The sequence below is a fragment of the Petromyzon marinus genome, unplaced genomic scaffold (genome assembly GCF_048934315.1).
Source record: "Petromyzon marinus isolate PM22_M1 ecotype Great Lakes invasive population unplaced genomic scaffold, UKy_Petmar_22M1.pri1.0 PM_G_Scaffold_6, whole genome shotgun sequence".
NCBI classification, from domain to species: domain Eukaryota; kingdom Metazoa; phylum Chordata; class Hyperoartia; order Petromyzontiformes; family Petromyzontidae; genus Petromyzon; species Petromyzon marinus.
The window spans coordinates 5,983,434-5,996,018 of record NW_027423013.1 but is presented as its reverse complement, the minus strand read 5'-3'; the positions used below and the strand labels follow the sequence as shown (position 1 = coordinate 5,996,018).

At 43.2% G+C, this 12,585-nt stretch overlaps 1 protein-coding gene across 1 annotated transcript in view; it reads right to left on the bottom strand.

The window, feature by feature from the left end:
• LOC142918276 (uncharacterized) overlaps window positions 1-4,660 on the bottom strand; it is a 69,350-nt gene extending 64,690 nt beyond the window's left edge. The window contains exon 1 of the mRNA XM_076062411.1: window positions 4,527-4,660. Within this exon, the coding sequence (XP_075918526.1) occupies window positions 4,527-4,577 (51 nt within the window). The 5' untranslated portion in view covers window positions 4,578-4,660. The remainder of the gene's footprint in view (window positions 1-4,526) is intronic.
• Between the last annotated feature and the right edge of the window lie 7,925 nt (window positions 4,661-12,585).

Genomic DNA, 12,585 nt, shown 5'->3' with positions numbered 1-12,585 from the left:
TGTAGACTGTAGTAATGGTTATTTATTATGGTGAGTGTACTGACAGTCTATAATGTAGACTGTAGTAATGGTTATTAAGTATGGTGAGTGTACTGACAGTCTAGAATGTAGACTGTAGTAATGGTTATTAAGTATGGTGAGTGTACTGACAGTCTATAATGTAGACTGTAGCCTGGTTCTTAACCTTGGTGAGTGTACTGACAGTCTATAATGTAGACTAGTAATGGTTATTAACCTGAGTGAGTGTACTGACAGTCTATAATGTAGACTGTAGTAATGGTTATTAAGCTGAGTGAGTGTACTGACAGTCTATAATGTAGACTGTAGCCTGGTTATTAAGTATGGTGAGTGTACTGACAGTCTATAATGTAGACTGTAGTAATGGTTAGGTTAATAACCATTACTACAGTCTACATTATAGACTGTCAGTAAACTCACCATACTTAATAACCATTACTACAGTCTACATTATAGACTGTCAGTACACTCACTCAGGTTAATAACCATTACTAGTCTACATTATAGACTGTCAGTACACTCACCAAGGTTAAGAACCCGGCTACAGTCTACATTATAGACTGTCAGTACACTCACTCAGGTTAATAACCATTACTACAGTCTACATTATAGACTGTCAGTAAACTCACCATACTTAATAACCATTACTACAGTCTACATTATAGACTGTCAGTACACTCACCCAGCTGAATAACCAGGCTACAGTCTACATTATAGACTGTCAGTACACTCACTCAGCTTAATAACCATTACTACAGTCTACATTATAGACTGTCAGTACACTCACTCAGGTTAATAACCATTACTAGTCTACATTATAGACTGTCAGTACACTCACCAAGGTTAAGAACCAGGCTACAGTCTACATTATAGACTGTCAGTACACTCACCATACTTAATAACCATTACTACAGTCTACATTCTAGACTGTCAGTACACTCACCATACTTAATAACCATTACTACAGTCTACATTATAGACTGTCAGTACACTCACCATAATAAATAACCATTACTACAGTCTACATTATAGACTGTCAGTACACTCAGCTTAATAACCAGGCTACAGTCTACATTATAGACTGTCAGTACACTCACTCAGCTTAATAACCATTACTACAGTCTACATTATAGACTGTCAGTACACTCACTCAGGTTAATAACCATTACTAGTCTACATTATAGACTGTCAGTACACTCACCAAGGTTAAGAACCCGGCTACAGTCTACATTATAGACTGTCAGTACACTCACTCAGGTTAATAACCATTACTACAGTCTACATTATAGACTGTCAGTAAACTCACCATACTTAATAACCATTACTACAGTCTACATTATAGACTGTCAGTACACTCACCATAATAAATAACCATTACTACAGTCTACATTATAGACTGTCAGTACACTCACCGTACTTAATAACCAGGCTACAGTCTACATTATAGACTGTCAGTACACTCACCATACTTAATAACCAGGCTACAGTCTACATTATAGACTGTCAGTACACTCACCATACTTAATAACCATTACTACAGTCTACATTATAGACTGTCAGTACACTCACCATACTTAATAACCAGGCTACAGTCTACATTATAGACTGTCAGTACACTCACTCAGCTTAATAACCATTACTACAGTCTACATTATAGACTGTCAGTACACTCACTCAGGTTAATAACCATTACTAGTCTACATTATAGACTGTCAGTACACTCACCAAGGTTAAGAACCAGGCTACAGTCTACATTATAGACTGTCAGTACACTCACCATACTTAATAACCATTACTACAGTCTACATTCTAGACTGTCAGTACACTCACCATACTTAATAACCATTACTACAGTCTACATTATAGACTGTCAGTACACTCACCATAATAAATAACCATTACTACAGTCTACATTATAGACTGTCAGTACACTCAGCTTAATAACCAGGCTACAGTCTACATTATAGACTGTCAGTACACTCACTCAGCTTAATAACCATTACTACAGTCTACATTATAGACTGTCAGTACACTCACTCAGGTTAATAACCATTACTAGTCTACATTATAGACTGTCAGTACACTCACCAAGGTTAAGAACCCGGCTACAGTCTACATTATAGACTGTCAGTACACTCACTCAGGTTAATAACCATTACTACAGTCTACATTATAGACTGTCAGTAAACTCACCATACTTAATAACCATTACTACAGTCTACATTATAGACTGTCAGTACACTCACCATAATAAATAACCATTACTACAGTCTACATTATAGACTGTCAGTACACTCACCGTACTTAATAACCAGGCTACAGTCTACATTATAGACTGTCAGTACACTCACCATACTTAATAACCAGGCTACAGTCTACATTATAGACTGTCAGTACACTCACCATACTTAATAACCATTACTACAGTCTACATTATAGACTGTCAGTACACTCACCATACTTAATAACCAGGCTACAGTCTACATTATAGACTGTCAGTACACTCACCATACTTAATAACCATTACTACAGTCTACATTATAGACTTTCAGTACACTCACCCAGCTTAATAACCAGGCTACAGTCTACATTATAGACTGTCAGTACACTCACCATACTTAATAACCATTACTACAGTCTACATTAAAGACTATTAGTACACTCAACATACTTAATAACCATTACTACAGTCTACATTATAGACTATCAGTACACTCACCCAGAATTAATAACCATTACTACAGTCTACATTATAGACTCTCAGTACACTCACCATACTTAATAACCAGGCTACAGTTTACATTATAGACTGTCAGTACACTCACCATACTTAATAACCAGGCTACAGTCTACATTATAGACTCTCAGTACACTCACCATACTTAATAACCAGGCTACAGTTTACATTATAGACTGTCAGTACACTCACCATACTTAATAACCAGGCTACAGTCTACATTATAGACTCTCAGTACACTCACCATACTTAATAACCATTACTACAGTCTACATTATAGACTGTCAGTACACTCACCATACTTAATAACCATTACTACAGTCTACATTATAGACTGTCAGTACACTCACCATACTTAATAACCATTACTACAGTCTACATTATAGACTATCAGTACACTCACCATACTTAATAACCATTACTACAGTCTACATTATAGACTGTCAGTACACTCACCCAGAATTAATAACCATTACTACAGTCTACATTATAGACTCTCAGTACACTCACCATACTTAATAACCAGGCTACAGTTTACATTATAGACTGTCAGTACACTCACCATACTTAATAACCAGGCTACAGTCTACATTATAGACTCTCAGTACACTCACCATACTTAATAACCATTACTACAGTCTACATTATAAACTGTCAGTACACTCACTCAGCTTAATAACCATTACTACAGTCTACATTATAGACTGTCAGTACACTCACCATACTTAATAACCAGGCTACAGTCTACATTATAGACTGTCAGTACACTCACAATACTTAATAACCATTACTACAGTCTACATTATAGACTGTCAGTACACTCACCATACTTAATAACCATTACTACAGTCTACATTATAGACTGTCAGTACACTCACCATACTTAATAACCATTACTACAGTCTACATTATAGACTGTCAGTACACTCACCATACTTAATAACCATTACTACAGTCTACATTATAGACTGTCAGTACACTCTGGTTAATAACCATTACTACAGTCTACATTCGTGTAAGAACAACCACAAAGCACACAGATGTAGTTGTATATCACTCCCATTGTTTCCCTCCACGATGTCTCCTTTAAGCAATAAATGACTCGCGGGGTGTAAAGAAAACAGTCATCTCGACGAATACTGGCACATCTTATGCCCCTCACGAGGTAAACTATTCACAAATTAAATCGTTTGTATTTTGTCAATGACCATAGCCTCAGCACTGCCCCATAGACTCAGCACTGTCCCATAGACTCAACACTGCCCCATAGACTCAACACTGTCCCATAGACTCAGCACTGCCCCATAGACTCAGCACTGTCCCATAGACTCAGCACTGTCCCATAGACTCAGCACTGTCCCATAGACTCAGCACTGCCCCATAGACTCAGCACTGTCCCATAGACTCAGCACTGTCCCATAGACTCAGCACTGCCCCATAGACCCACCACTGTCCCATAGATTCAGCACTGTCCCATAGACTCAGCACTGTCCCATAGACTCAACACTGTCCCATAGACTCAGCACTGTCCCATAGACTCAACACTGTCCCATAGACTCAGCACTGTCCCATAGACTCAGCACTGTCCCATAGACTCATCACTGTGCCATAGACTCAGCACTGCCCCATAAACTCAACACTGTCCCCATAGACTCAGCACTGCCCCATAGACTCAGCACTGTCCCATAGACTCATCACTGCCCATAAACTCAACAGTGCATTTGTAAACTATCTGCGAATCACGGGCTGGACATTTGAGGCCACTTTTTACCTCACGTTTTCCCTCACGAGAGGCGATCTCGCACCCCTGGGGGGTCGTCATCGTCGTTAATTTCTGCTCCGAAATAAAAAAAATATCAAAACCGCACCTCACGACTTTAAAAACGGCGCCTGGCCGAGGAAAAGGAGTCACAAAAAATTTGGCGGGAAAAAAATATCACGTCACGTGGGTAGAGAGGACTCAAACCTGATTGGCTCCAAGGCGTAGCGAGGAGGGCGAGACGCCAAAATAATTTAGCGGGATAAAAAAAAAATCTCGTGTCACGTGGGTAGGAGGGAACGAAACCTGATTGGCTCCAAGGCGGGGGCGGGGAGGAGCCAAAAAAAATGTGGCGGGGAAAAAACTCCCGCGTCACGTGGGTAGGTTTAGTTACTTGTAGGAACAACCACAAAGCACACAGATGTAGTTTTATATCACTCCCATTGTTTCCCTCCACGATGTCTCCTGTAAGCAATAAATTACTCACGGGGTGAAAAGAAAACAGTCATCTCGACGAATACTGGCGCATCTTATGCCCCTCACGAGGTAAACTATTCACAAATTAAATCGTTTGTATTTTGTCAATGACCATAGCCTCAGCACTGCCCCATAGACTCAGCACTGCCCCATAGACTCAGCACTGTCCATAGACTCAGCACTGCCCCATAGACTCAGCACTGCACCATAGACTCAGCACTGCCCCATAGACTCAGCACTGTCCCATAGACTCAGCACTGCACCATAGACTCAACACTGCCCATAGACTCAGCACTGTCCCATAGACTCAGCACTGCCCCATAGACTCAGCACTGCCCCATATACTCAGCACTGCCCCATAGACTCAGCACTGCCCCATAGACTCAGCACTGCCCCATAAACTCAGCACTGCCCCATAGACTCAGCACTGCACCATAGACTCAACACTGCCCCATAGACTCAGCACTGCCCATAGACTCAACACTGCCCCATAGACTCAACACTGCACCATAGACTCAGCACTGCCCCATAGACTCAGCACTGCCTATAGACTCAACACTGCCCCATAGACTCAACACTGCACCATAGACTCAACACTGCCCCATAGACTCAGCACTGCCCCATAGACTCAGCACTGCCCATAGACTCAACACTGCCCCATAGATTCAGCACCGCCCCATAGACCCAACACTGCCCATAAATTCAACAGTGCATATTTAAACTATCTGAGAATCACGGGCTGGACATTTGAGGCCACTTTTTACCTCACGTTTTCCCTCACGAGAGGCGATCTCGCACCCCTGGGGGGTCGTCATCGTCGTTAATTTCTGCTCCGAAATAAAAAAAATTCAAATCCGCACCTCACGACTCTCAAAATGGCGCCTGGCCGAGGAGGAGTCTCAAAAATTTGGCGGAAAAAAAAAATCCCGCGTCACGTGGCTAGGGAGGAACCAAATCTGATTGGCTCCAAGTCGCCGCTTGGACCAATCAGAGAGCTCCAAGCGCCTCGCCTCACAGCAGCTCCGCTCCTGCACTGACAGATCACTGCAGAAGGTCTCTCGTCTGTAGTTGAATAGTGTAATAGTGTGTGTATCTGTGTGTATGTGTGTATCTGTGTCTCTGTGTGTGTGTATGTATGTATGTCAATGACTTGGCCACTGAACTGGATAATTCCAGGGTAAATCTTTTTGCAGATGACACGATACTGATTACTGCTGGCCGCTCTCCGGATGACGTGATTGCTAAGCTCCAGGGTGATTTCAACAAACTACAACATCAGCTAGTTTCTCTTAAACTAGTCCTGAATACCTCCAAAACCAAGGTGCTATGCTTCTCTCCGGGACTAAAGCAGGAAGTTATTTTTCCCCAATTACAATTCCTTGAATAATTATCAAATAGAGCAAGTCAAGATCTATAAGTATCTTGGGGTCATCCTGGATTCAAAACTTAGTTTTGAAGATCACATTGATTATATTGGTAAAAAGACAAAAATAAAAATTGGTTTTCTGTATCGACACAAGCACTGCTTCCCCCCAATGTTCCGTTTGGAATTGATAAAAGCTACCATACTGCCTCTACTTGACTACTGTGACATCGTGTATAAATCAGCCCCAAGTACTGTACTGAAGAAGCTTGATTCCATCTATCACTCGGCCTTAAGATTTGCATTGAACTGCCCATATAGGACTCACCACTGTGATCTCTACATTGGGTCAAACTTAACATCTCTTAATATTCGACAGCTTGTGCACCAGATCTTATTTATTCACGATGTGCTTACAAAAAATTCCGCAGACTACCTACTGGATCTCCTGTTTCAAAGAACAAATTTGACCTCAGGTCTTCGCTCATTTACCAGCTTCACATTCCCTATTGCCGTACAAAAACCGGAGGAAGGGCCTTTGCTATCGATGCCCCCAGGGTCTGTAATGCTATTGCCAATAAACTGCAACTTGAATCACTACCTATGAGATCTTCACTCAAAACTGCGCTAGAGGAGTTGTACAACCCTAGCTGCCACTGCTATTCAGTGGCCTAAAATATGGCTCTAGATTTTGGTGTTATAATTTATGTAGTTTATTGTTAAAAATTCGGTCACAGTCCCTATGATCACTGTTACATTGGATTTATGGCTTTTATTTTGATTTCGAAAAGTTTTTTTTTGTTTTGGCCATGTTTTTGTTTATTGTAGTACGGAGTTAGACTGATGGCCTTAATCTTAGTTGTGTTGTGGTTGTTGTTGTTATTTGACTTGCATCCCACTGGGATTTTTGCACACAGCGTTGGTGTACGGTGCTATTTCAGGAATATTTTGATATTTTTTTTCCTGTATTTTCTGTTTGCACAGTCACACAAAGTCACTTTAAGATGTTTTCTTGTTCATGTTTTTTGTTTGTTGTGGTTGCACCCGATTCAAGAGCCGAATGGCTCACAGGGCTATACCAAATAAATGAACTATGAACTATGTCCTTGTTCGACAAAATCTACGTCAACACGTAATACAAAACTACAATTCGTGTTGCAGAGAATGAACCTCCTCTACGTCTAATCTTTGAGTGGTGTGCCATGTAACTGATTAATGATCCGAGTGTTCTCCCTATTTCAAAGACAATGAGTTGCTCCAGAGGGAGATGCTTCCTGAAAACACAAAAATACCCTTCTTTGGTTCTTTCCTCCAGACAGTCTCGTCCCTTCACCTGATGAAGGCCACTTGTGTTGTGGCCGAAACGTCATAATTTTATTGTGTTATTTTATTTTATCAATTTAATATTTTATTCTCATTCTACATGACTTTACCGAAAGAACCACAGAAGATGAATCCTTGCAGTCACGAAAGCTTTAAATCGAAAAACAAAAATACCCTTTGACCTGTATCACAAGAACAATGAGTGTCACCTGAGTTATCTGTACAGGTTACTTCCAAACACACACACACTTTGTCCTAACATCATTTATTCAATGTTTGACCCTCAGACAAAATGTTATATGTACGCACACAATCAAACAAGTATTCATTCTAAATTATTGACAGGCATATTAACAAAATTGAATTACTGCACTGAAATATACTGCACCACGTTACATCGTATTAACAAGAAGCTATTTAAAAAAATACGCACCGTCTGCTTAACAGTGTATGTACAACGTACTATTGTTGCATCATTCAAAACGAGTAGGCCATTGCATGCTGGCGTCTGAGTCAAAATTGATCAAATTCTAAACATTACCTACAAACTCCACAACTAAGATGCCACATCAACCATCGCCCCCTACTGACAGGCTCTTGTCCACATGCAGGCCGGTGCAGGGCCACCACCGTGTGCCACACAGGGGCAGCTGCTACTTGGGGATGCTCTTCGTGTGTCTGAGACGAGATACAAAACTCCGAATTGCCAGAGGCGATTAAGCAAGCACCATATAAGTGGAATTATTAAATAACAAAAATCACAACGTTTCGGCCACAACACAAGTGGCCTTCATCAGGTGAAGGGACCGTGCTGTCATGATGAAGGCCACTTGTGTTGTGGCCGAAACGTCGTGATTTTTTTTACTTTATCTTTTTACCTACGTGACTTTACCGAATAGAACCAAAGAGTATGGATCCTTGCAGTCACGAAAGCTTCAAATCTAGAATGGAATTATTAAAACCGAGTGAATGCTTGGGAGCTTATTGGCTCTCGCTCATGGTTAGAGATCAACCCAACCCACAGGTCCACAAAGACTGGCCGCTCTCACCATGCAGGTTTAACCAAGGAACTGAGTGTTCAACTTCACGTTCTTGTCATTAAAGGCCTGTGACTAAGGTGCATCCATTGGAGCGACCAGAGTGGAGTCGGCTCCGGGAGAGGCAACCACCTTGCCCCACGCTGCTCCTCCACTTCGAGGTCTGCGGAGAACTTCGCCACCACCACTAGCGTGGCGATCTTCACGGCTGTGCTCACTTTGGTTCTGCTGCTCACGCAGCCAGTGGTGGAACTCCTCGGAGGATCTCGGCGTGGAGGTACGAACATCAACGGCTCCACCACCACCACCACGATCAACAACTACTCGGGACTCATGAAGGACGTCTCTCCACCGGCAGCGGTCGCCACCTGGGGACCGATGTTCACCAGCGGCCACGCAGACAGACAGGAGAGGGACGGCCCAGCCTAGCCCCCCGGGATGTCCTGGCTCATGGACAGCGCGCAGACTCCTCTCCTGCACGCTGCGGGTCAGCTGTGCAGTAGCCACAGTGAGGACATAGTGGACAGCGTGCTCCCTGCCCTAGTGCAGGCTATGGGTCAGCTGTGCAGTAGCCACAGTGAGGACATTGTGGACAGCATGCTCCCTGCCCTAGTGCAGGCTATGGGTCAGCTGAGCGGCAGCTGGCAGGACATAGTGGACAGCGTGCTCCCTGCCCTGCTCCACGTCGTGCGTCAGCTGTACAGCGGCTGCAAGGAGGCCATCGGCTCCACCGTGCCGCTGAACACCCCGCACATCGCCGTGCGTCTCCGGCGTTTCGTACGTCGCAGAGTTGAGTGAGCAACATCCATCGTCGTCGTCATCACCATCAGCCACGGTCAATCCACTGGCGGGTAGAGACCTCCACGTGCCGTCGCCTGACAGGTGGAGTGATTTCATTGCTTCGTCTCCCCACTGGGCATCCTCTCGGATGACCCCCTCGCCGCCCATTGGCATCACTCGCCCCCTTCGCACCCTCCACCATCACCCTCAACTCCACTCGCGGTTAAATTTTGATTTAAAGCTTTTGTGACTGCAGTAATTCATATTCTTAGATCTTTCGGTAAAGTCACGTTGAAGGGAAACAACAAAATAATAAAATACATAAAAAACAATAAAAATTCTCACGACGTTTCGACACACCTGATGACGACCGTTTGTGTTATGGTCGAAACGTCGTGAGCATTTTAATTGTTATATATATTTTTTTATTATTTTATTGTTTCCCTTCAATGTGACTTTACCGAAAGAGCTAAGAATATCCACTCACGGTGTTTTCAACAGCCTGGTTGGGCACTTGAACGGTATCCCACACAGTGCCGGATTAAGCTCGTGCGGGTCCTGTGGCATATATTATAAAGGTGCCCAAAATAAAATAAAAAAACACAATTATTCAAACGCAAAGTTTACACATCTACCGGGTCTCCATTTAACTTTGTATTGTCTCGGAGGAAGTCCACCCACACCTCCACTTCCACAAACTGCTGGGAGTTGCCTCGCTCTGCCTCACAGTCAGAATTCTCCTCCTGCTTCACGTTGCCTCCATCAATGTGAAGGTTTGCCCATTTTGGAGTTGAATCTTCATCTTCACATTTCACCTTCACTTCTTTGTTCTTCACCATCACTTCTTCACATTTCACCTTCACCTCTTCCCTCTTCACCATCACCTCTTCACATTTCACCTCGACACCTTTAAAAGTGTCCAAGCTGGGATTTTCTTCCAGTTCTTGTTTCATGAGGGATGGGCTCATGGTGGCACTTTGACTTTCACAAGCCGATTTCAGACTCCACTCCTTGTGGATCTTCTGATGCTTCTGTGTTTTCTGGTGTCCTTGAAGATGTTGTTGCTGTGAAAACGCCTTCCCGCACGGAGTGCACCAGAAGGGTTTCTCTCCCGTGTGTGTTCTCTGGTGTTTTTTAAGAGTAGATAAATCTGAAAATTTCATCCCACACACAGTGCACTTGAAGGGTTTCTCTCCCGTGTGTGTTCTCTGGTGTGTTTTAAGAGCAGATGACCATGAAAATGCCATCCCACACACACTGCACTTGAAGGGTTTCTCTCCCGTGTGTGTTCTCTGGTGTTTTTTAAGACTAGATGAATCTGGAAATGCCTTCCCACACACACTGCACTTGAAGGATTTCTCTCCCGTGTGTGTTCTCTGGTGTGTTTTAAGAGCAGATGAATCTGAAAATGCCTTCCCACACACAGCGCACTTGAAGGGTTTATCTCCCGTGTGTGTTCTCTGGTGTATTTTAAGAGTAGATGACCGTGAAAATGCCTTCCCACATACACTGCACTTGAAGGGTTTCTCTCCCGTGTGTGTTCTCTGGTGGGTCTCAAGAACTGATGGCCATGCAAATGCCTTGTCACACACAGTGCACTTGAAGGGTTTCTCTTCTGTGCGAGTTCTCTGGTGCTGTGTCAAATTTCCAGTCCGATCCGTGCTGTATGCACGCTGGTCGCATTGTTGACTTGTCGTACCGAGCTGCTGTGCTGAGGGCCTTTGCTCCATCAGACCAGCGTCAGCTGCAGACAGAAAATAAGAATATCCACACCATCGACACGTCAGTATCGAGCCATGGAGGAATGAATATATACAGTCACACGTGACTTGCACGTCTATATTCATTCATATATTCATGACTAGCTGTACTACCCGGCTTCGCCCGGGACTTGGATCCACCACATCCGGCCGCCTTTGTCTCCCCAGTGGCGATGTTCACAGCACATCAGTTACTCGTTTGAGGCTGAGTCGACCTAAGGGAGGCCCAGAAGCGGTTCAAATAATCGTCGCCGGTGGTGGCCGTGAGCGGGAATCGAACTCGGGTCACCGGGTTCGTAGCGCGGCGTAGCGCTAACCGCTACACTACAATGCGTTATGCTTCCACACACACAGACACACACACACACAGACACACACACAGACACACACACAGAGAACGCTAACCACTACACTACAATGCGTTACACTTCCACGTGCGAGGGTCACGTGACAGATTTGACGTCACAGCTCACTTGCCGTGCAAAAAATCAATACATTATTGAGCTCCCCCCCAAAAAAACACAAAAGTGTATTTGTATAATGTTTGCACGGTGTACAGTCTGGGAAGTACCCACATGGCAAATTTCCAGTTTGTTGCATGTCAGGAAGTACGCCAAACATTTTGAACAGACACACACAATCACAACTTTGCCTTTTATATATATTTGGAGATGCAGTGAAAAACTTTCCCAAAATTCATCACGCGGTTTCAGTTTTTTTGATTTTCAGTTTGATTTATGTTGGTTATAGTCCCGTGAGCCATTCGGCTCTTGAATCGGGTGCAACCACAACAAGCAACAAAACAAAAACACGACCAAGAAAAACATCTTACAGTGACTATGTGTGACTGTGCAAACAGCACTGTCATGGTACGCAATGAGAGGGCAAATGTCATAAATATTCCTGTAAGCCCTCGCATCTTCAACATTAATGTTGCCATAGAAACGTCGTGGGGTTTTTGCTTCATTTAAAAAAAGAAAAAATATTATCTGTTATTTTAATTTTATTTTCTATCTACGTGACGTTACCAAAAGAACCAAGAATATTAATTCCTGCAGTCACCAAAGTTTTAAGTCAAAACATTCACACACGTTGACAAAGCCTCACCTTGTGTTGTTGTGGGCAGGTCGCTTCTGATAACAAGAGCGGTATAGCAGCTCAAGCGGGCTTGGCCTGCAAACAAAAGAACGAAAGTAAAAACTGCGTGAATATTTACAATAAAACAAAGTTACAAAGTAGCGAGCCGGGTGAAGACAAATTAAATTTAAGCGAGATAATTAAAGTTAACGCAATCAGGCGAGGGCAGGAGGCAAGGCCCCGCGTGGCTAGGC